This window comes from Cervus elaphus, chromosome 23 (genome assembly GCF_910594005.1).
Source record: "Cervus elaphus chromosome 23, mCerEla1.1, whole genome shotgun sequence".
Classification (NCBI taxonomy): domain Eukaryota; kingdom Metazoa; phylum Chordata; class Mammalia; order Artiodactyla; family Cervidae; genus Cervus; species Cervus elaphus.
Window position 1 is genome coordinate 23,888,183 of NC_057837.1, and position 24,670 is coordinate 23,912,852.

Below are 24,670 nucleotides of genomic sequence, written 5' to 3' on the forward strand. Positions count from 1 at the left end.
CAGTCAGCAAATGGATGTGGTCCATCCATGCAGTGCAATACTACTCAGTAACAGAAACAAACTGCGGATACATGCAACACCATGGACAAATCTCCAAAGCATTTGCTTAGTTAAAGAAGCCAGACCGAAATGGTAGTGCTTTGTGTGGTTCCATATATAAGATGTTTATAAAAATGCAAATTAAAGGAAGATAAAACAGGGAAGTGGGATGGAGAAAGAGATTTGACTTTTAAGGAGCATGAAGGAAATTTGGGATGATGATGGGAGAGATTTTTTTGCTAAGGTCAATCAAAGGGCATTTTATGAAGACGGCATTTGGAAGTCACCTCGCAGAGACTCTGGCCGAGGCGCTTCACTGGGAGAACGCACCTGAACCTAGGAGTGTGAGAATCCATAGCCAGTTCTCTGGACAGAAGCGGAGTTGGCTCTGCTTCCTGATTTCGTTGTCACTGGGGCTGGCTCTCAACAACTAGAAGGGGAAGATGCCCAATGTCTATCCTGCCTGCAAAGCCTGGGAGTCAAACACCGAGGATGCACATGGCTTCTCAGGTACCTACCTCTCAACGCGGTTGGGCTATGGGGAAGCCAAGCTGGAGTTTCCACTGCCCAGGCGCACGCGGGCGCTGACTGCGCAGGTGCGGCTCCCTGTCGCCTAGCAACCAGTCACAACAGCGGACTAGCAGGCGCGCGCTGGCTGCGGTTGGTACTGTTCGTCAGATCAGAGGAGCCGTTGCCCGGCTGAATCTCCCTGCAGGTAAAGGCGATTGGGCTGCTGCACCGCTATCCTGGGGGTTTGGAGAGGCCCAGGGCAAGAGTTGGGGAAAGAGAAAGTGCCCCGCGTGTAGGAGCATCCGGGGCAACTAAGGGAAGACCTTGGGAGGACCCCTGGGTCCCTGCCCTATGCCCGCAGAATTAGACTGGGGTCCCAGTGGATTTCATAAGCCTGCCAACAGCGTCCTATTCAACAGGTGACAAAACTGAGGTCCAGAGCGGGTATCTGAGGGTCTAAGATTCCGTTACCTGATTCTGAGCAACTCAAAAAGTGGGTCCTCTGTTGTTCTACACCTTCTTAAAAAAAAAAAAAAAAATCTCGTTAGAAAACGTTTAAGATAGCATAAGGCTGAAAGTTCTCTAAGAAGATCAGTAAATTCGTGGAAAAATGATTCCAATAATCAAGACTATGAACATTCAAAACATTTGTTTTCATGTCCAATGCCGTGAAGTTCATACCTTTTAGCCCTGTTATTTTATGCTAGGGATTTAAAATAAAACAATTTTAGGTGAGGATGAAAATTTTACCTCTAAAAATGTTCATTTGCAGTCTGCACATAATTTCAAAAAGTTGAAAACAAATGCTCAACAATTAGGGACTGGCTGGATGATGGGCATTAAAATATTGTCTTAAATGGCATGCTGATCCAGTGATGATGACTGGAGCAATAAATGGAGACTGAGATTTCAAGAACTTGTCTGTTAGTTTGAGAATTTAGAAAGAAAATGCCCCCAGGAAGCTAAGTTGAGAATTGCAGATAGAAATCCAAGTAGGAAAGTAAAATCACTATAGAAAATACACACCAAAATGAGCCATATCCAAATAGTGCTGATCTTCCTGAGCTTATTTCTGAGTGATTTTTAAAAAAATTCCATTTGCCCTTCCTTGTTTTCCAAATTCTCTGTGATGAAATGTGACACCTGTATAAGTAAACTGTAGACACGGAATTATGAGCTTAAAAGGAGTTAAAAGGATAAGTTTTATGTGTTATGTATTTTAGCACAATAAAAATCAATGGGGAAGTGGTAAAATAGTCAGGAAAAACAGGTTTAAGTTGCTTCAAAAATCAAAGGGATTTATTTTCTTAATTTGACATCTCTGTAGCTTTAAGAATAAAACAAGGTAATTTAGTTGCATCATGTTGATTTGAAGTGAAATGTTTAATTTACAAATTAAAAAAAAAAACACAAAACCTGAAAGTCATCTTTTGGGTTCACTGCCCTGGACTCTGTCAGCTGTGTATTTTCTCCCCTATAACTATTATACCCAAAATGGTTTAAAAAGAAAAGAAATGCTTCCTACTTAACCATGCTGCTGAGGACAAGTTCTATCTCTGTAATCCTATATGTTTAGGCTATTACAGCCTCTGTATTTTTCAGTATGCAGTTACTCAAATTCACTCTCCTGAGATGGGAAACATAAGTTCCCAAGTGAAAAATCAGATGACATCAAGTAACTTTCTACAGGTGTAATTTAATTGCTTCTTGAATGTTATTCACAAGGAATTCTTTTGTAAAGCAAAGACTGCTATATGTTGGAATTGGTTATAAAGAGCTATGGGAACTCTTTTTCCTAAAGAAATCATAGGAAAGATTTTCATCTGTCCAGAACAGTCTATGTGCCTGCCTGAAACATTATAAGCAGAAGTCTAGGATCTGTGTGGTTTTCAAGTATCTGAGAAAGATGTCAGAGATCTGAAAAAAACTACTGGTCCTAAGATATGAAAAGAAAATTCAAAAGTTAATATTGTATTTTATTAATATTAGATTTGAAAATAAAATAATTTTCTCATTTTGCAACAATTTTCAGGTGTACAAACAGATGAGTCATTTCATATGCAAGTTTTCAAAACTTTTAATGATGAAAATTATATTCAGTGAGGGATATGGGTGTATTTTAATGTTTTAACATATTAGATATAGTGTGAGGTAGTGCATCCCAGCATAGGCTTCCCCAGGGCCTCAAAGATCTTGAAATGAATGTGACTGGAAGGTAGGGACCTGGAATAGTTGTCTTTCAGAAGTCGCTATGAATTTCTATGAACATTTGACTTTAAAACGTGTGTGATCAATCATGTTCCGTGTCTTTAGTGCTTGGAGTTGCTTTTATCCCTTGGTGAGCCATCTGAACTAACCCTGACATTGTAGATTCTCTCCAAAGATATCCTACTTCCCAGAATTTCTCTTGAGACTATAGTAATTTCCTTGAGACTATATTACAGTGGTCCCCAACCTTTTTGGCACCAGGGACAAGTTTTATGGAAGCCAGGACAGGGTAGGGGGAACAGTTTCGGGATGATTCAAGTGTGTTAACATTTATTGTGTACTTTATTTCTATTATTATTACATCAGCTCCATCTCAGATCATCAGGCATTAGATCCCAGAGGTTGGAGACCACTGGACTAGAATACACTGTCTGAAATTGTCCTAATAGCAAGCATAACCCCACAAACTCTCATTGGAGAAATGGGTTACTTTAACAGTCACCAGCATCTTGGAAAGTTTTCTGTACCCAGGTGGAGTTACTCCTCTGTGGTATATCAAGTATGTATGCTGCTGCTGCTGCTAAGTCGCTTCAGTCGTGTCCAACTCTGTGCAACCCCATAGATGACAGCCCACCAGGCTCCCCCGTCCCTGGGATTCTCCAGGCAAGAACACTGGAGTGGGTTGCCATTTCCTTCTCCAATGCATGAAAGTGAAAAGTGAAAGTGAAGTCACTCAGTCATGTCCTACTCTTAGTGACCCCATGGACTTCAGCCTACCAGGCTCCTCTGTCCATGGGATTTTCCAGGCAAGAGTACTGGAGTGGGGTGCCATTGCTTTCTCTATCAAGTATGTATACTGTTCCATTAATTTTTTCCTTCACAAGACTGGACATAAAAGGGCAGGTGGGAAAGGTTCTTTGCAAGGAGTAACCCCAATTTCCCTAGAATTCATCTTTTCAGATTCTCAATTACTTTTTAAAATTGAGATATAGAATATATTATAGAAAACATTTTGTTATCTAGGAAAATGACACAAATGTTCACTTGGACCTGGTAGAGCTCAGATACCATTCAGAAAATAATTAGTCACAGAGTTAATGATTTTTATGTCAGTTGGTCAGTATGCACCAGACATTGTTCTAGGTGCTTGGGATAGATCAGTGCAAGAAAGCAGACAAAAATCCCTTCCTTTGTGACAGAACATCCCTGCAGGTCTCAAAATTAATTTGCATTTAATCTCCCAAACCCTACCAAGTGAGCTATAAGCGTAGTAAATCATTACCGGTTATGTAAGTAAAATTTATGTCATTAATGTACTCTTCTTTCTAAACCAGAAGCCAGGACTAATGTCCAACAATCTTAGCAATAATTTTCTTTAAAATTGTGAAACTTGGGATGTAGGAAACATATTTGTATATGTGCAGTCATTTCTACGTGTATTGCATAGTCTCTTTTTAGGTAAAATTTAGAAGAAGTACATTTCCTCCTAGGTATGTAGGTAACAGATTTGTGCATGTACAATGTACAGATGACATTTTAACCATTTGTGGTATTTTTTCCAGAATGGGTAAAAAGGTAAAGAAGGAAGCAGAGCCCCCTCCCAAGGATGTGGTAAGTTTCTGATTTGAATACTAGCAGCATGTTAACTAGTTTTAAAAATAAATTGTTGAAACAGTTTGGCATGTACCAGTATATACATGAGTGCACAGTGGCAGAAGTCCAAAGTCTGACTAATGATAAGATTAGTCAGAGAAATCTAACATTATGTAAACAAACATTTACAACATTGTCATTACATAATTAGCACAATTAGAGAGTAATTATTAGCTTTTCCAGCATGTGGATGGCATGTTTATAAGCCTAGTTAATGAACAAATAGTTTTGGTTTGTTTTTTCAAATACTTTAAATTTACATTTGCCAGTCTCTCATTGATGTTAATTATCTAAGTGGATTTTTAAAAAATGAATGAAGGTAATGCTATAGCTACTAGGTATGTATATAAGGTTGTCTTTAGATGACCATTTGGATAGAAGTCTTGTGTTTTCCAGTCCTATGGAGAAAAAAGTCTGTGTTCATCACCTTTTTCTCTTTCAAGTGCTCGAATAACGCATTCCTCAAAACCAAACCTTTGTCTCTCCCTTTCAAAAGCAACGTTCAACAAACAATGTCCAACAGGTTGGCAATTGGGATGAGGTGATCTTAGAAGATGTAAGATGGTTTAAAGTGGTCATGGTAAATAAGCATGTATTACACAAAAAATTATTTCCATAGCAGTAGATATCACAGAAGTAAACAATTAGAAGTGACAAAATTGTTTTAAAATAAAAACTTAAATAAATTATTCCATTTTGATAAAATGATGTCACTTAATGTTTGATAGCATGGGAATGTGATCACAATATTTAAATTAAAAAGTTATAATAGGGACTGCCTTTGGTTTAGTGGCTAAGACTCCATGCTCCCAGTGCACAGGACCCTGGGTTTCATGCCTGGTTAGGTAACTAGATCCCACATGCTGCAACTGAGAGTCACATGCTGCATCTAACCACATGCCACAACTAAGACCAGGCACAGTTAAAAAAAAAAAGGAAAAAAGGCCATAATAAAAAAAAATTAAAGCAGGGTTCTATCATTTCTCTTTAAAGTTTATGAACTACTGAAAGATTGTGTTTAAAATGTCCTAGGACAATTTTCAATTTAAAATCTTATTTGGAACAGACATTTGGTGTGGTTTTCTTCAAATAAAAGGTGAATGGGGAGAAAAGTATGTATAGTCAACAGACTCACAAGATTTACAGCCTGAAGGAACCTGATGTTAATGCAGGAGTCTTCCAGACAACACTGGGACACTGCAGTTACAAATGTGAACTCTGTCCCAGGTCTGCCTCTCATAAACTCTGTTATTCTGGTGAAGTTGCTAAGTCTGGCCAAGTTATTTCAGTCTTATTTTTTTTTAATTTCTTAAATGAGAATTGTCACGTCCAAATTATTTTGGTTGCTCTATTAATTACAATGAAATAGAATACATGAAGTTCACAGTGCCTAGTAAACTCTCAGTAAATAAGATCTGTTATCCCGAAAATCCTTTAGATTCTCTCTCTCTCTCTCTTTCTCTCTCTCTCTCTCTCACACACACACACACACACACACACACTCCTATGTAACTTTTTATGCATGATACCTCAATGTAGCTGTCTAGGAAAGTTTTGCAGAGATGGTCAGTGTGGTCTCCTGATAAATTTCATTGGTCTGGCTGCTCTCCTTTGGACATAATGCTCAAATGTTCTAAATTCTCTTATTTTAATCATTGCATCTAGTTTGAATTACTCTTATTTTTACTGCAAAATAGCATTATTGACATCCTGTTACCAGAAAGTGGAGTAATGAACACAGAACTTGAGGACAAACACTTTCTGATTAAAATTAGAATTAAGGGACTATTAAACAATAGACATATTTGACTAATATATGTTTCATAATTTTATAATGTCTTGCTGGTATTGTCCCCTCTATTCCAATCCTTGAGGAGCACAGTCAAGGACTGAGAAACAATTCCAATCCTCAAGTTAACAAAAATCCAGCTCTTGTTTCCTTGGGTCACTGTAGCCTTGAGGGCTGCTGAAGGCATGTGGAACAGTGATCAGTGGTCCCTGACTATCCTGAGGGTCCTTCCATCCTTCCCCTACACTGACTTTATGTTAATAAAGCTGATAGAGCAGTATTAAATACCTAATTGCTTTTCTATATTATAAATTCTAATGCTTCAAAACACTATCAGTTCAGTTCAGTCACTCAGTCGTGTCCGACTCTTTGCAATCCCATGTACTGAAGCATGCCAGGCCTCCTTGTCCATCACCAACTCCTGGAGTTTACTCAAACTCATGTCCATTGAGTCGGTGATGCCATCCAACCATCTCATCCTCTGTTGTCCCCTTCTCCTCCTGCCTCCAATTTTTTCCAGCATCAGGGTCTTTTCAAATGAGTCAGCTCTTCGCATCAGGTGGCCAAAGTATTGGAGTTTCAGCTTCAGCATCAGTCCTTCCAATGAATATTCAGGATTGATTTCCTTTGGGATGAACTGGCTGGATCTCCTTGCAGTCCAAGGGACTCTCAAGAGTCTTCTCCAACACCACAGTTCAAAAGCATCAATTCTTTGGCGCTTAGCTTTCTTTAGAGTCCAACTCTCACATCCATACATGATTACTGGAAAAACCATAGCTTTGACTAGATGGACCTTTGTTGGCAAAGTAATGTCTCTGCTTTTTAATAAGCTGTCTAGGTTGGTTATAACTTTCCTTCCAAGGAGCAAGCGTCTTTTAATTTCATGGCTATTTCAAAACGCTATAGCACAGCTTAAACTATCTGAACTTGGAATTTGTTCCAAGGTATACCTCTTCAAAGTCTGTGAAGGGTTTGTTGTATAAATTATAGATGAAAAATCAGATTTAAAAGAGGGATATATAACTGCTTGAGAAAATAAACTTTTCCCTGTCAGGCCATGGCAGTTTGCTTCTTTTATATCTTCTAAAACACTGTTTCCAAAGATTTTTATTTTTACTAATCTTTCATCTACTGGTTAAGATGGGCAAATGGGGATGGAAAAAAAGGATGTTCAGTGATAAGGTTAAAACAAAAAGCTCCCTTTGCTTTTGTTAGTATTTTCATTGTTGAAGCATAACTGACATGTGCATTTATGGTTTATTGCTTTCCATTTCTTCTCCTAAAGGAGAGTACTAGCTGAGAAGATGCCTTGATGTTGGGAGGATATGGCTTGCATAACAAATACAACTATATTCTGCTTTTACAAATCATTTCCAAGTCTGGCTGAAAGTTTGCTTTTGATGCTTTAATAAAAAGCAGACTTTCTGTGGATTGAGTGCATGAAAGAGTTATTAGCAAAAATGACCATAGTAGGCAATATTTGGTAGGGCATCAGTGGTCATGTATGGATGTGAGAGTTGGACCATAAAGAAGGCTGAGTGCTGAAGAATTGATGCTTTCAAATCGTGATTCTGGAGAAGACTCTTGAGAGTCCCTTGGACAGCAGAGAGATCAAACCAATCAATCCTAAAGGAAATCAGTCCTGAATATTCATTGGAAGGACTGATGCTGAAGCTGAAACTCCAATACTTCGGCCACCTGATGTGAAGAGCTGACTCATTTGAAAAGACCCTGATGCTGGAAAAGATTGAAGGCAGGAGGAGAAGGGGACAACAGAGGATGGGATGGTTGGATGACATCACTGACTCAATGGACATGAGTTTGAGTAAACTCCAGGAGATAGTGAAAGACAGGGAAGCCTGACATGCTGCAGTCCATGGGATCACAAAGAGTCATATCTGACTTAGTGACTGAACAATAACAACAGTGATATTCTGTAACTAAGATACTGTCAAAGTCTGAATCCTTGCTTCATCACCCACCAACTGTGATCTGGGGCAAATCTCCTGACCTCTGTATTCCCCAGTGAGGATGTGATGATGTCCACTTCATGGGATACCCACTTCATAACCACTTACAGCAGTGGGGCAAGGTTAGATAAGTAAAAGATACTTAAAACAGTGCCAGGCATTAGATAAGAACTCGGTACATGTAATTATTCATGATGTGGCTGAGGGTGCTGTCCATCACCCTACAAAACTGTTAAAGTTTGCTTGAACCTGTCTGAAGAGGCAGGGTTGTCAGTTTTGAAAGACCAGCCAGCCGCTAATGTTCCCAGACGCCCAGAGCATGGCCATTATGATTTATGGTCAGGTCTCTTTGAGTTTAAGAGCATGGAAATTTTATTCTCTTACATTTCAGTGACAACTGAATCCACAGGTCTAAACTCACAGACTGTGATCTGGCTCTAGAATATTAGTAGTTAAGTGTCAAGTAGACATTTATGTTAATGGGTCAATGCCTTCTCTTCTGGTTAAGTGCATGTGGGAACCAAGTGTGGTGGGTGTTGAATCAGAGGCACTGGCAGAACCTGCTCTCCTACCTGGGCAACCAAATCCAGTTCCATGGAAGAAGAGATGTCTCCTGGGGCTTGTTTTTCTGGACCCTTTCCACCAGCCTCAGAATGACTCAGGTTGTAAAGCAAATGAGAGGCTATTTTAGCGGTTTTCATTTTAACCTTTACCCTTTGGCAGATTTTAACTGATGTTTAAAGAGCCTGTACTAAAAGCTTGTGCCAGGGTGGTGCAGTCGGCTTCCTTCTGTTTATCTGTCTCCCTTTCCCTGGGCAGTTGGCTCCTCATGATTGGAGACCACCGACTCCGTAAACACATTCCGAAAGAATCAAAAAAGCCTTTTATTTGCACTTGCTGGCGCCATAAAAATCACTCAACTGTCATGATTTATCTCTTTTCACTGAGTCCAGTTTTATAATTGTATGTTCTTTTAGACATGTGCTGTCTAATCATGGAAGCTAGTGGCCACATATGGTTATTTACATTTAAATAACTGAAATTGTATTAGTGAAAATCAACAATATAAAATGAAAAATTCAGTACCTCAGTCACATTAGCTCAAGTGCTCAAGAGCCACATAGACAACACAGGGTTGGGATCTTTCCATCACTGTTCTTCTGTTGGGCAGTCTCATCCTAAATGGTCTTGTTTCCTTCATAGAGATAGAAAAGCATCTCTACCAGTCCATGGCTTCTCTAATTGACTGGACTTAAAATTCAAAGCTTAGCCAAAACGGTTCCCCTTTCTCTCATCCTCTTTGTAAATAATTTTGGTTCATCATTTATTCCATACAGAGCGCGAAATTATGATTTCACAACCAGCTTGTTGGTGACTCGCTATGAGTTCCTCACGGGAAAGCAGATGGAATCTGTAATTACAGCACAGGATTATTTATTTAGTCATGTGGCATTCTGTTACAGCTATCATCTTATTCTCGGCGCCTTTTCTAATAAAAGATTACTATAGCGCTGCAGGCTCTGTAGGAGAAATGCATCTCATGCCAAGTTTCTCCACTCTCTGCCAAACACTGATATTTCTTCTTTGACAGCTCTTACGATGGTAATTCTCACAGTCTCAAACTTCCTTTTAAGCTTCTTGTACCCCCATCACCTTTTTCTTAAGGATAACCAGAAGATATGGCAAAATACTAAAGTGTTTTCTGAACCATGGAAGGAGAATTAAAAGATGTTTAAATGCATTTCCACATACCCTGCTCCTTTGAGAGCTGTAGTCATTCCGTGGAGATCATGACAGATCCACAGTTTAGCACAGTCTGTTCATTCACATGCTTGCAAAATTAAATTTAAAAATATTGAAATATCAGAAGTCTCTGAAGTGGAAGTTCAAAAATGTAAGGGAAGGTAACCATCCAGGATGCCAGGGGCACTGTCTTAGGTAAAAGGTGATCTGAGGTTGTGAGTCTCAAGGGTTCAGTGCAGGGTCAGGGGGCCTCAAGAGGATAGAATGGTGATTATGGACTCTCTCCCTGAAGAAAGCACACCAAAAGTTCTGCCCACAATTTCAGAGAGACAAACTGTCCCTGGAGCCCACTGATGGCTTCCTGAATCTCAGATCTGAAATCTTCTTTTCTGGCTTCAATAGACAGTACAACACTCAAGGAAGGCACTTCAAGGCCACAAGCATAAAAAAGAAGTTTCCAGAGGCACTTTAATACATTCCTTTATAGGCATTTACAGAGTATTTCTATATCCAGGGTACTGTTCTAGGTAATAGGGATAGAGAAATAATATAACCCTTTGCCTGAAGAAAGTCATTCATTTATCAGACAAATATTGAGTACATACCATAGACAAGTCAAGTATTCCTCTACATCCTGGGCATATAGATCAGGCCTCAAGGCAACTTATTAATACATTCAAATGGGAAAACAGTCAATTGACAAAAAACATTAAAATTCCAGGATAAAATCCATGAAATTTTACAAAAAAAATCTTGAATTTTAACTGCAATCATTGTTAACTTTTTCTTTCTTATCATGCCATCATTACTTTAGAAATCCTTTCTTCAGAGTTATGCTGTGATTCAGACCACTGTTATATTCAGTTTATTGATTTTATCAATTTATGATATGCCACTATTCTGTTTCTATTTTGTCCTCCCCAACCTTGACTGGAATATTTGCTGAGTAATTTGTTTGAAATTACAGTTGATATACTTGAGTTTGAAAATGCCTGAACCTATCCTTTTCACATCTGAATGATAAATTAGCAAAGTTTAAATTTCTTGAACCCATCAACAGAAAATTGGATTAAAGATTTACTGATCATGGCCCCAGCCATCAGAACAAGACCCAATTTCCCCCTCAGTCAGTCTCACCCATCAGGAAGCTTCCATAAGCCTCTTACCCTTCTCCATCAGAGGGCAGACAGACTGAAAACCACAACCACAGAAAACAAACCAATCTGATCACATGGACCACAGCCTAGTCTAACTCAATGAAACTATGAGCCATGCCATGTGGGGCCACCCAAGATGGACAGGTCATGGTGGAGAGTTCTGACAAAATGTGGTCCACTGGAGAAGGGAATGGCAAACCACTTCAGTATTCTTGCCTTGAGAACCCCATGAACACTATGAAAAGGCAAAAAGACAGGATACTGAAAGATGACCTCCCCAGGTCGGTAGGTACCCATATGCTACTGGAGATCAGTGGAGAAATAACCCCAGAAAGAAAGATGGAGCCAAAGCAAAAACAACACTTGGTTGTGGATGTGACTGGTGATGGAAGTAAAGTCCGATGCTGTAAAGAGGAATATTGCATAGGAACCTGGAATGTTAGGTGCATGGATCAAGGCAAATTGGAGGTGGTCAAACAGGAGATGGCAAGAGTGAACATCGACATTTTAGGAATCAGCAAACTGAAATGGACTGGAATGGGTGAATTTAACTCGGATGACCATTATATCTACTACTATGGGCAGGAATCCCTTAGAAGAAATGGAGTAGCCATTGTAGTCAACAAGAGAGTCCGAAATGCAGTACTTTGAATGCAATCTCAAAAATGACAGACTGATCTCTGTTCATTTCCAAGGCAAACCATTCAATATCACAGTAATCCAAGTCTGTGACCCAACCCATAATGCTGAAGAAGCTGAAGCTGAACGGTTCTATGAAGACCTACAAGACCTTCTTACTAACACCCAAAAAAGATGTCCTTTCATTATACGGGACTGAAATGCAAACATAGGGAGCCAAGAAATACCTGGAATAACAGAAAATTTGGCCTTGGAGTACAGAATGAAGCAGGGCAAAGGCTAACAGAGTTTTGCCAAGAGAACGCACTGGTCATAGCAAACACCCTCTTCCAACAACACAAGAGAAGACTCTACACATGGACATCACCAGATGGTCAACACCATAATCAGACTGATTATATTCTCTGCAGCCAAAGATGGAGAAGTTCTATACAGTCAGCAGAAACAAGACCAGGAGCTGATGTGGCTCAGATCATGAACTCCTTATTGCCAAATTCAGACTTAAACTGAAGAAAGTAGGGAAAACCACTAGACCACCCAGGTATGACCTGAATCAAATCCCTTACAATTATACAGTGGAAGTGAGAAATAGATTCAAGGGATTAGATCTGATAGACAGAGTGCCTGAAGAACTATGGATGGAGGTTCCTGACATTGTACGGGAGGCAGGGATCAAGACCCTGGGATCCAACCCTAAGGAAAAGAAATGCAAAAAGGCAAAATGGTTGTCTGAGGAGGCCTTACAAATAACTGTGAATAGAAGAGAAGTGAAAGCCAAAGGAGAAAAGGAAAGATAAACCCATTTGAATGCAGAGTTCCAAAGAATAACAAGGAGAGATAAGAACGCCTTCCTCAGCAATCAATGCAAAGAAATAGAAGAAAATAATAGAATGGGAAAGACTACAGATCTCTTCAAGAAAATTAGAGATACCAAGGAAACATTTCATGCAAAGATGGGCACAAAAAAGGACAGAAATTGTATGGACCTAACAGAAGCAGAAGATATTAAGAAGAGGTGGCAAGAATACACAGAAGAACTATACAAAAATGATCTTCATGAGACAGATAGTCACGATGGTGTGATCACCAACCTAGAGCTAGACATCCTGGAATGCAAAATCAAGTGGGCTTTAGGAAGCATCAATATGAACAAAGCTAGTGGAGGTGATGGAATTTCAGTTGAGCTATTTCAAATTCTAAAAGATGATGTTGTGAAAGTGCTGCACTCAATATGCCAGCAAATTTGGAAAACTCAGCAGTGGCCACAGGACTGGAAAAGGTCAGTTTTCATTCCAATCCCAAAGAAAGGCAATCCCAAAGAATGCTCAGACTACCACACAATTGCACTCATCTCACACACTAGTAAAGTAATGCTCAAAATTCTCCAAGCCAGGCTTCAGCAATACATGAACTGTGAACTTCCAGATGTTCAAGCTGGATTTAGAAAAGGCATATCAAACTGCCCCGCTGGATCATCAAAAAAGCAAGAGAGTTCCAGAAAAATATCTACTTCTGCTTTATTGACTATGCCAAAGCCTTCGATTGTGTGGACCACAACAAATTGTGGAAAATTCTGAAGGGGATGGGAATACCAGACCACCTGACCTGCCTCCTGAGAAATCTGTATGCAGGTCAGGAAGCAACAGGTAGAACTTGACATGGAACAACAGACTGGTTCCAAATAGGGAAAGGAGTACGTCAAGACTGTATGTTGTCACCCTGTTTATTTAACTTATATGCAGAGTACATCATGAGAAAAGCCTGGCTGGATGAAGCACATGCTAGAATCAAGATTGCTGGGAGAAATATCAATAACCTCAGATATGCAGATGACACTACCCTCATGGCAGAAAGCGAAGAAGAACTAAAGAGCCTCTTGATGAAAGTGAAAGAGAAGAGTGAAAAAGTTGGCTTAAAACTAAACACTCAGAAAACTAAGACCATGGCATCTGGTCCCATCACCTCATGGGAAATAGATGGGGAAACAGTGGAAACAATGACAGACTTTATTTTGGGGGGCTCCAAAATTGCTGCAGATGGTGACTGCAGGCATGAAATTAAAAGACGCTTGCTCCTTGGAAGAAAAAGTTATGACCAACCTGGACAGCATATTTAAAAGCAGAGACATTACTTTACCAACAAAGATCCGTCTAGTCAAAGCTATGGTTTTTCCAGTGGTCATGTATGGATGTGAGAGTTGGACTCTAAAGAATGCTGAGTGCTGAAGAATTGATGCTTTTGAACTGTGGTGTTGGAGAAGACTCTTGAGAGTCCCTTGAACTGCAAGGTGATTCAGTCAGTCCATCCTAAAGGAAATCAATCCTGAATATTCATTGGAAGGACTGATGCTGAAGCTTAAACTCCAATACTTTGGCCACCTGATGTGAAGAACTGACTCATTTGAAAAGACCCTGATGCTGGGAAAAAATGAAGGCAGGAGGAGAAGAGGACGACACAGGACGAGATGGCTGGATGGCATCACCGACTCGATGGACATGAGTTTGAGTAAATCTGGGAGTTGGAGACGGACCCGGAGGCCTGGGTGCTGCAGTCCCTGGGGTCGCCAAGGGTTAGACACGACTGAGCGACTGAGCTGAACTGAACCGAAATTTCTTGAGTCACAAGCCTTTCCTCTGAACTGCTGATTATTCCCATTAGAGTGTTGGGGCAGGGGCGGGGGTGGTGGGGAGGAAGATCTAGGTCATTGCTGAGGCCTTATATGTCCTTATCTTTCAATAATATTTCTGCTTCCTATTACATATTTTCTACTTAGTCAAGCTCCTATTTTACCTACTGTAAATGCAACATTCATTTCCATTTTAAACCTTCCTGGTGTTGTTTCCCCCAACAGAATGTCCTTTCTCCTTATCTCAGCCTACCTTATCTCAGCCTGTTGTGTCCATTCTTCAAATCACATGTAAAATTCCACCACCTCTACAGACCTTTCTCCATCTACCCCAGTTCAAATGAATTCTCCCTTGCCCAAAGCAACATTTATTGTCTTGCCATGTTTTTGTACTTCATATAATCCTAGAATTATATATTTAGAAGAACTCTGAGAGATAATAATCCAACTCCCAAATTTTCAGATTAAAACATATGTAGTTAGGGATTTCCTTGGTGGTCTAGTGGCTAAGAGTTCATGTTCCCAATTCAGGGGGCCTGAGTTTGATTTCACATGCCACAACCAAAATATCCCTCATGTTGCAACTAAGATTAGGTGCAGCCAAAAAAATATGAAGAAAAGAAATGTTAGTGAGCAAGTGATGACCCCAAGTGCTCAGAAATTCTGGGGTTACCCTTTAAATACCTAACTAAGATAATTCTCAAGTCTCAATCTCCAGGTACTTTTAGAAGTTCTTCCTTAAAATTTCTGTGAATTTCCAGGCCCTTATATTCATGGTCAGTGCTGCAGACAGCATACTAGCCATGGCTCTAGGCTTTCCTAGAGGCCATTTTTTCTCAATGGTTCATGTCACTGGAATCCATAAGGACCTGTAAGCCTGGTGCACATAGCAGATATTTACTGAAGATCTGTCTTCCAGAAAGAATCTAAGAGGCTTGAGACTTTGATAACTGTTTCAGCTCTAGCACAGAGTTAGACATGTGCAAACAACAGCTTCAGCTTCATTTTGTTTTAATATTTAGAAGATTTAATAATTTTTTATTAGGGATAATTAGTTTTTTAAATAAAAGCTAGAAGTATCATTGTTATTCTAAGCGAGTATTGAGTAATATATAATTGTTTTGAAAAGACTACATGATCTTTACAGTGTTATACTGTCATCTCACTTGATAGAAGACCCTAATTAAAATAAACCAAAACAGTAATGCATTTTCTATTTGGCTTTCCTAATTTCCCAGTGTTTGATCTCTGCATTTTAACTTAAATTTCACATTTAAGTTAAATGTGTAACAGCTTCAATTCATATTTTAGATAATGTTGCCCTAAAATCCAACAACTATTTTCCCTCCAAGAGGTATTTTTATCCTAGTCACGTCCTTTCAGGTCATTTTTTCTGCCATCTTCTCTGTCTTCTCTACTCTTCTAACCTCACACAATTATGTCTCCTTATTCAGAGTAATCTCTCTCTCCATCTTCTACTCAAAACCGAACATCAATTTTTGTTACATCCCAAAACACATTAATGCTCAAAATTCTCCAAGCCGGGCTTCAATAACACCTGAACCGTGAACTTCCAGATGTTCACGCTGGTTTTAGAAAAGGTAGAGGAACCAGAGATCAAATTGCCAACATCTGCTAGATCATCGGAAAAAACAAGAGAGTTCCAGAAAAACATCTATTTCTGCTTTATTGACTATGCCAAAGTCTTTGATTGTGTGGATCACAACAAACTGGAAAATTCTGAAAGAGATGGACACCAGACCACTTGATCTGCCTCTTGAGAAATCTGTATGCAGTGAGGAAGCAACAGATAGAACTGGACATAGAACAACAGACTGGTTCCAAATAGGGAAAGGAGTACATCAAGGCTACAAATTGTCACCCTGCTTATTTAACTTATATGCAGAGTACATCATGAGAAATGCTGGGCTGGATGAAACACAAGCTGGAATCAAGATTGCCAGGAGAGATATCAATAACCTCAGATATGCAGATGACACCACTCTCATGGCAGAAAGTGAAGAACTAAAGAGCTTCTTGATGAAAGTGAAAGAGGAGAGTGAAAAGTTGGCTGAAAGCTCAATATTCAGAAAAATAAGATCATGACATCCCTTCCCATCACTTCATGGCAAATAGATGGGGAAACATTGGCAGACTTTTTTTTTGCGGGGGCGGGAGCTCCAAAATCACACCAGATGGTGACTGCAGCCATGAAATTAAAAGACACTTACTCCGTGGCAGGAAAGTTATAAGCAGCCTAAACAGCATATTAAAAAGCAGAGACATTACTTTGCCAACAAACGTCCATCTAGTCAGGGCTATGGTTTTTCCAGTAGTCGTGTATGGATGTGAGAGTTGGACTCTAAAGAAAGCTGAGCACCGAAGAATTGATGCTTTTGAACTGTGGTGTTGGAGAAGACTTTTGAGAGTCCCTTGGACTGCAAGGAGATCTAACCAGTCCATCATAAAGGAAATCAGTCCTGAATGTTCATTGGAAGGTCTAATGTTGAAGCTGAAACTCCAATACTTTGGCCACCTGATGCAAAGAGCTGACTCATTTGAAAAGACCCTGATGCTGGGAAAGATTGAAGGTGGGAGGAGAAGGGGATGACAGAGGATGAGATGGTTGGATGACATCACCAACTTGATGGACATGAGTTTGGGTGGACTCCGGGAGTTGGTGATGGACAGGGAGGCCTGGCGTGCTCTAGTCCATGGGGTCGCAAACAGTCAGACATGACTGAGTGACTGAACTGAACTAAACTGAAAACACATTAAGATGTCCATTTAGAAGGGGTCAACACAAAGAAGCAGCTAAAGCTTTGAAATTCAAATTTTTAAAAAATTTAACATAAACAGAACTTCCTCCTCCATGGTCTCTGGAAACAGAAGAAAACAGTATAATTTGTTTTCTCCTTGACCAAAGAAAATCCATAGGGGTCATGAGTTTTTTATTGTTCATTTCAGCTAAACATGAATTCTCAGGATCTCACAGCAGGGTACAGGACTTCTCACAGTCCTATACTTTTTATTTATACTATATTACCTTTTCCTTGCTCCAGATTTTATCCAGTTTTACCTTTGGTGATCTGCTTTCTTTAAATTTTTAGTTGTTTCACATAAATGTAGTTCCTGCTTTTCAAGAAATGGTGTAGTGGTTAGAAAGTAGGTACTGATCCCCGAGACTGCCAGAGTATCCAATAGAGCAGGTTATCAAGGATTCTTGTGTATTGATGAAGAATTATACTAAGATATGTTATTTAATGAGCACCTATTATGTGCCAGACAACTTGCTAAATCTTTACATAGATGATCTCTAATCTGCTCCTTAATCCTTCACAATAGGTATTATTATACCCATTATTCAGAGAAGGAAACTGGAATTCTAACAGCTTAGGTAACTTTTTTGATTTCCCATGGCTAAATTGAGAGACTACACCTTCCAGGTTCCAAAATACTTTTCTTTTCCCTCCAGGAATATCAAAGCCAGCAATGTTGACAACTCTCCATCAGTGACATTTTTTAAATAAAAATTTTGCAATGCACTTTGTGGGCAGTGACTGCAACCTTTTTATAAGATTATGTTCTCCTTAAGTTTCAAGACACCATTCATGTTTTATGTCTTTTTAAAACTCATATGTGGCTATGATATTTTTCTCTCTGCCTTTCAGTTTGATCCATTAACAGTTGAAAGCAAAAAAGTCGCAACCGTGGTACTAATGCTTAATTCTCCTGAAGAAGAAATTTTGGCTAAAGCATGTGAAGCCATTTATAGATTTGCTTTAAAAGGTTTGGATTTTTTCAATTTATCTTTCTATTTCATTAGCTTCTTAAAATATTTACTACATAATGGGCACTTTTCTCCCTAGTCTTTAACTTACTTCTTGTCTCATGAGTTCTTTCAGACAACCAGAATATCATTTAATTCATCACCTGAAAATAATGTATATCCCTATGTTCCTACCCTAGTCTTAAAGAGCAATTTAGTCAGGGTAGAACAGTCATTTCGAAGGCTTTATTGCAGTTTAAAAAATTGTAAATGTCACAGGCGCTGAAAGAGCTCCTGAGGATCAAAGCTGGAACAATTGTGTGGCTCAGTGGTAAAGAATCCACCTGCCAATGCAGGAGATGCAGGCTCAATCCCTGGGTAGGGAAGATACCCTGGAGAAGGAAATGGCAACCCACTTCAGTACTCTTGCCTGGGAAATGCCATGGACAGCAGAGCCTGATGGGCTACAGTTCATGGATTTGCAAAGAGTTGGACACAACTGAGCACACATGCAATACTAGATTTATAGCCCAAAGAAGAAAAATAAATACCATACAGATTAAAAAATGATGGAATAAGTAAATAAACAGGAGAGAAAAGACAAATCTCCAATGCAGAAGAATCCCAATTTATGCAGATATTCTGCCCTCGAGGAGGTGGGACACAGCTTCCCACTCATGAGGGGCTGTGCATGGACATCTTTCCAAAGAGCACACAGTGGACACACGGGGGAAAGTGTGTAGTGCAGAAACCCAACAAGCCCCACGTCTGCCCGGTGATCAAAGTCAGCATCAACAGAGACAACATGTGCCCTTGACATAATGAAAAGAGTACTTCATTTCTGTTATTTGCCCCCAACCTAGAGACTCAGTCTAAATATGATTTTTTAAATCAAACTCCAATTCAGGGACATTCTCCAATTATCAAAAACAAGGAAAGTCTCGGGACTTCCCTGGTGGTCCAGTCGCTAAGACTCTGTGCTCCCAATGCAGGGGACCTGGGTTAGATCCCTGGTTAGGGAACTAGATCCCACATGCCACAACTAAGAGTTTGAACGCTGCATCTAAAAGATCCTGTATGCCACAACTAGGACCTGGCACAGCCAAATAAACAAATAAGTAAATTTTTTAATTAAAAAAAGTCAGTGGAGCAACATCTTTAAAGTACTAAAAAAAATTAAAACTTTCAACCTAGATTTCTACACCCTGAAAAAATATCTTTCAAAATCATAAGTGAAATAAAGTCTTTTTCAAACATTCAAAAACTGAAATAGCTCTTTGCAAGGAGACCCACACTACTAACTATATTAAGTAGGTCCTTTGGGCAGGAGGAAAATGATACCAGATGGAAATATGGAAGAAGAATAAAGATAGAACACTAGAAATTGTAACATATAAGGTTTATTGCTTATTATTTGAATCACTTAAAAAACAAATTAGTTATTTTAAACAAAATAATCATATATTAAGCAGTCTGAACCATGTGTAAAAGTAAGATAAAGGACAACAGAACCAAGGTAGAAAGGTAAAAAAAAAAGTGGAAGTACTATATAAGTGTACTGCATGTGAAGTAATATATACTACCACTTGAAAGAAGACTGTGCTAGGATATATACTACAGACCCTAATGCAACCATGAAAATAACAAAACAATGATATCAAATAAGCCAACAAAGGAATAAAATGGAATCATAAAAATTTCAATTCATACGAAGAAGGCAGAAATGAAGAAAAGAAAAACAACAATGAAACATAGGAGATAAGTTACAAGATGGTATATTTAAACCTAACCATATCAATAATCAAATTAAACGTAAATGGTCTGCATACATTAACAAGGACAGGGTGTTTTATTGGATATAAGCAAGATTAAACTACATTCTGCCTTCAAAAAACGCACTTAGAATATAATGAAACAAATAATTTGAAAGTAAGGGAGGAAAAATGATACCCTGCTGCTGCTGCTGCGTCGCTTCAGTTGTGTCTGACTCTGTGCGACCCCATAGACGCCAGCCCACCAGGCTCCCCCGTCCCTGGGATTCTCCAGGCAAGAACACTGGAGTGGGTTGCCATTTCCTTCTCCAACGCATTAAAGTGAAAAGTGAAAGTGAAGTCACTCAGTCGTGCCCGACTCTTAGTGACCCCATGGACTTCAGCCTACCAGGCTCCTCCGTCCATGGGATTTTCCAGGCAAGAGTACCAGAGTAGCCTGCCATTGCCTTCTCCAAAATGATAACCTATGCTAGCACTAATCAATAGAAAGCTGAAGTAGCTATGTTACTATCACAAAAATGGAATGGTATCAGAGATAAAGATGACCATTTTGTAATAATAATAAAGGGACCAATTAATCAATATGCTATGAAAAATCCTAAACAGTTGTGTTAAGTACTTAATATCAGATTTTCAAATTATACAAAGCTAGAAATGCAAAGAGAACTAGACATCCACAATTATAGCTGAGGATTTTGATACTCTTCCCTCAATAACTGAAAGAACCGGTAGATGGTAAATCTATATAGATATAAGAGATTTGAACAGCAATACAAATGAATTTAACCTAGTTTATATTTTTAGAACACTCTAAGAACATCAATATGCCAGCAAATTTGGAAAACTCAGCAGTGGCCACAGGACTGGAAAAGGTCAGTTTTCATTCCAATCCCAAAGAAAGGCAATCCCAAAGAATGCTCAAACTACCACACAATTGCACTCATCTCACACACTAGTAAAGTAATGCTCAAAATTCTCCAAGCCAGGCTTCAGCAATACATGAACTGTGAACTTCCAGATGTTCAAGCTGGATTTAGAAAAGGCATATCAAACTGCCCTGCTGGATCATCAAAAAAGCAAGAGAGTTCCAGAAAAATATCTATTTCTGCTTTATTGACTATGCAAAAGCCTTTGACTGTGTGGACCACAACAAATTGTGGAAAATTCCTCAAGAGATGGGAATACCAGACCACCTGACCTGCCTCCTGAGAAATCTGTATGCAGGTCAGGAAGCAACAGGTAGAACTTGACATGGAACAACAGACTGGTTCCAAATAGGGAAAGGAGTATGTCAAGGCTGTATGTTGTCACCCTGTTTATTTAACTTATATGCAGAGTACATCATGAGAAAAGCCTGGCTGGATGAAGCACATGCTAGAATCAAGATTGCTGGGAGAAATATCAATAACCTCAGATATGCAGATGACACTACCCTCATGGCAGAAAGCAAAGAAGAACTAAAGAGCCTCTTGATGAAAGTGAAAGAGAAGAGTGAAAAAGTTGGCTTAAAACTAAACATTCAGAAAACTAAGACCATGGCATCTGGTCCCATCACCTCATGGGAAATAGATGGGGAAACAGTGGAAACAATGACAGACTTTATTTTGGGGGCTCTAAAATCACTGCAGATGGTGAGTGCAGGCATGAAATTAAAAGACACTTACTCCGTGGGAGGAAAGTTATGACCAACCTAGATAGCATATTAAAAAGCAGAGACATTACTTTGCCAACAAACGTTCATCTAGTCAAGGCTATGGTTTTTCCAGTGGTCATGTATGGATGTGAGAGTTGGACTGTGAAGAAAGCTGAGTGCTGAAAAATTGATGCTTTTGAACTGTGGTGTTGGAAAAGACTCTTGAGAGTCCCTTGGACTGCAAGGAGATCCAACCAGTCCATCCTAAAGGAGATCAGTCCTGGGTGTTCATTGGAAGGACTGATGCTGAGGCTGAAACTCCAATACTTTGGCCACCTCATGCAAAGGGTTGCTTTATTGGAAAAGACCCTGATGCTGGTAGGGATTGGGAGCAGGAGGAGAAGGGGACAACAGAGGATGAGATGGCTGGATGGCATCACTGACTCGATGGACATGAGTTTGAGTAAACTCTGGGAGTTGGTGATGGATGGGGAGGCCTGGCGTCCGGCGATTCACGGGGTCGCAGAGTTGGACACGACTGAGCGACTGAACTGAACTTAAGAACATCAGAGTATACACTCTCTTCAAGTGCATACAGAAGAACATTTATCAAAATAGATTATATTCTGGGCCATCAAACAAGCCTTAATAAATTTAAAATTCCAATCATATAAAATCCATGCTATTCCATATTAGAATTTAATTAAAAATCAGTAACACAAAGAAGTCTGGACAATCACCCAATAGCTAGAAAATAATAACATACTTCTAAATAACCTAAGAATGAAAGTGGAAATCAAAAGGAAAATCCAAATTGAAAATGAAAACACAGCATATAAAAAGTTGTAGGATGCTACTAAAAAATGTACTTAGAAATTTATTGTACCAAATGACTGTTAGAAAACAAGAAGGTCTCTCAAATTTATGACTTCAGCTTCCACTTTAAGAAAATAGAAAAACAAGAGCTAATGAAACCCAGGCATTAGTGTTAAGAATATAATATACATGTGAACAGAAATCAATGAAATAGCAATAGAAAACAGAAAAACAATGGACAGAAGCAATAAAATGAAAAACTGTTTTTTGAGATGAGTAAGAATAATAAAAATGTCTATTCAGATTGATAATAAAAAATATAAGACAAATTATTGATATGAAGAATGAGGGAGGAGACATCACTACAGCTCTGACATATAAGGATAATTAAATATTATGAACAATATAGAACAATATAAAACCAATAAATTCTACAACTCAGATGGATTGGACAAATTCATTTTAAGACATAAATGCTCAAAGCCCACTAAAGAAAAATAGATAGCCTGAATAGCCCCTTATCTATTATAGAAATGGAAATTTGTAGTTAAATATCTCACAAAGAAAACTTAGGTCCAGAGGTTTTCACTGCTGAACTCTACCAAACACTTATGGAAAAAATAATACCAATTATACAAAAATTCTGTTAGAAAATTGTAAAAGATGGGGTATTTCTCCATTGATTCTATGAAGCCACCATTTATTTAAGTATTCTAAAGTTTATCCTTAAATTAAAATTTCTTTGGGACTTCCCTGGCCGTCCATTGGTTAAGACTCCATGCTTCTGATGTAGGATGCTCAGGTTTGATCCCTAGTGAGAGAGAAGATCCCACATGCTGTGTGGCACAGCGGAAAAAAAAAAATTTTTTTTTTTTTACAAAATATTTTCATCTAAAAAATTAATTTTTAGAACCTCAATAAAATGCAAAATTATGGATTTTTAGAACCTCAATAAAATGCAAAATTATGGAAAATTTGAGAAAGATTTTTGTAGTAATCAACCATGCATATTTAAACATTTTTTTCAAGTGACAAATTTAAGTATTTAGACACAAGGCAAGTCCATAGACTATAGGAAGATACAGTCTGTGTTTTGAGAACAGTGTTATCAGAATGAACCTGTAACTTCAGGTACAAAATATCTTCATTTTCTGAAAAGACTGAGGTAAAGAAATATTTTCCTCTTTAATTTTGAAAATGAAATATGTGTCTTCATAGCTGGAGAAATTGCAAAGTTGAAATTAATCAGGACCTAAACATTATTCCAGACTTTGCAGAATGATATCCCACTTATGGGGTATGGATAATCTGCTTCTACAATTGGGCTCGATGCTGGCCTTCAGTGACCTTCTGATTCTGGGGCTTCTTGCTGTAGCCATGATGACTGCAGGCAAGCCTGTTGGGTGAAAAATAAACACCCTAAACTCCACCACACACACTTGAACTTGAGGTGGAGATTCTCTGTGTCAATTACGCCAGTATTACTGAGTGCCCATTACATGCCTGGCACTGTGCTAGCCATTGCAGTTATGAAAGAATAGAACAAAAAGGGTATCTGTCTTCATGGAAAGTCAAGTTACAGGAGAGGAAGCAAACAATCACAGAGATCATTAAGTGGTATGAAGAAAATAAAGCAGGAAAAGAGCAATCAGAACGACTGGTATGTAGTGATGACAGAAGGTAGGATGGTCAGAGGAGACCCCTCAGATGGTTAAGTATGAGCTAAGAGAACCAAGGGAGGAAGCCAGTTTTGTAAACATCCAGGGAAAGGACAGCAACAAGCATCCAGTATACCTTTGCTCTAAAGTTTATCCTAGAGAAGTATGTGTAGAAGCAGAGGAATGTGAAAGGCAAATGGCAAATTAACTGGAATGACACAAGGAAGAATTTTGATAAGATTGCTATCCATTTCTGATTTTATTTTTACCTGTGATGGTAGGTGAGGAGAATAAAGCCACCCTCCTTGAACTTGGAGCTGTGGAACCTTTAACTAAGCTACTCACCCATGAAGACAAAATTGTGAGAAGAAATGCTACTATGATATTTGGAATTATGGCTTCTAATAGTAAGTATCTGCTTTTAAAATCATAATCAAGTAGTCTCACTTGATGCATTATCCTTGTTTAAATTTAACCTTAAGGGATTCGTTTTAATTTTATTTTATAAATCCATCTCTGGGGGTTCAGTAGACTAACTCTGCCATATTGAATGTGGCATATTACATTATTTATAAACAACAAAAAAGGGCAAATATTTAAATTTCTCCTGTTTTATTCTGTGTACACACCACAGAGTTTATACACCAAAGGTGCTTCATAATGCCTCCTATGCAACTCATTTTAAACA

At 38.8% G+C, this 24,670-nt stretch overlaps 1 protein-coding gene across 2 annotated transcripts in view; it reads left to right on the forward strand.

The window, feature by feature from the left end:
* The first annotated feature begins 691 nt into the window (after window positions 1-691).
* Window positions 692-24,670, forward strand: part of ARMC3 (armadillo repeat containing 3) — an 86,756-nt gene continuing 62,777 nt past the window's right edge. The window contains exons 1-4 of one of the 2 annotated variants that reach the window (XM_043884153.1): window positions 692-754; window positions 4,320-4,368; window positions 18,006-18,123; window positions 24,264-24,389. In XM_043884153.1, the coding sequence (XP_043740088.1) occupies window positions 4,321-4,368; window positions 18,006-18,123; window positions 24,264-24,389 (292 nt within the window). In that variant the 5' untranslated portion in view covers window positions 692-754; window position 4,320. Of the gene's footprint in view, window positions 755-4,319; window positions 4,369-18,005; window positions 18,124-24,263; window positions 24,390-24,670 lie in introns of those variants that run through there. The other variant, XM_043884151.1, reaches the window with a different exon arrangement.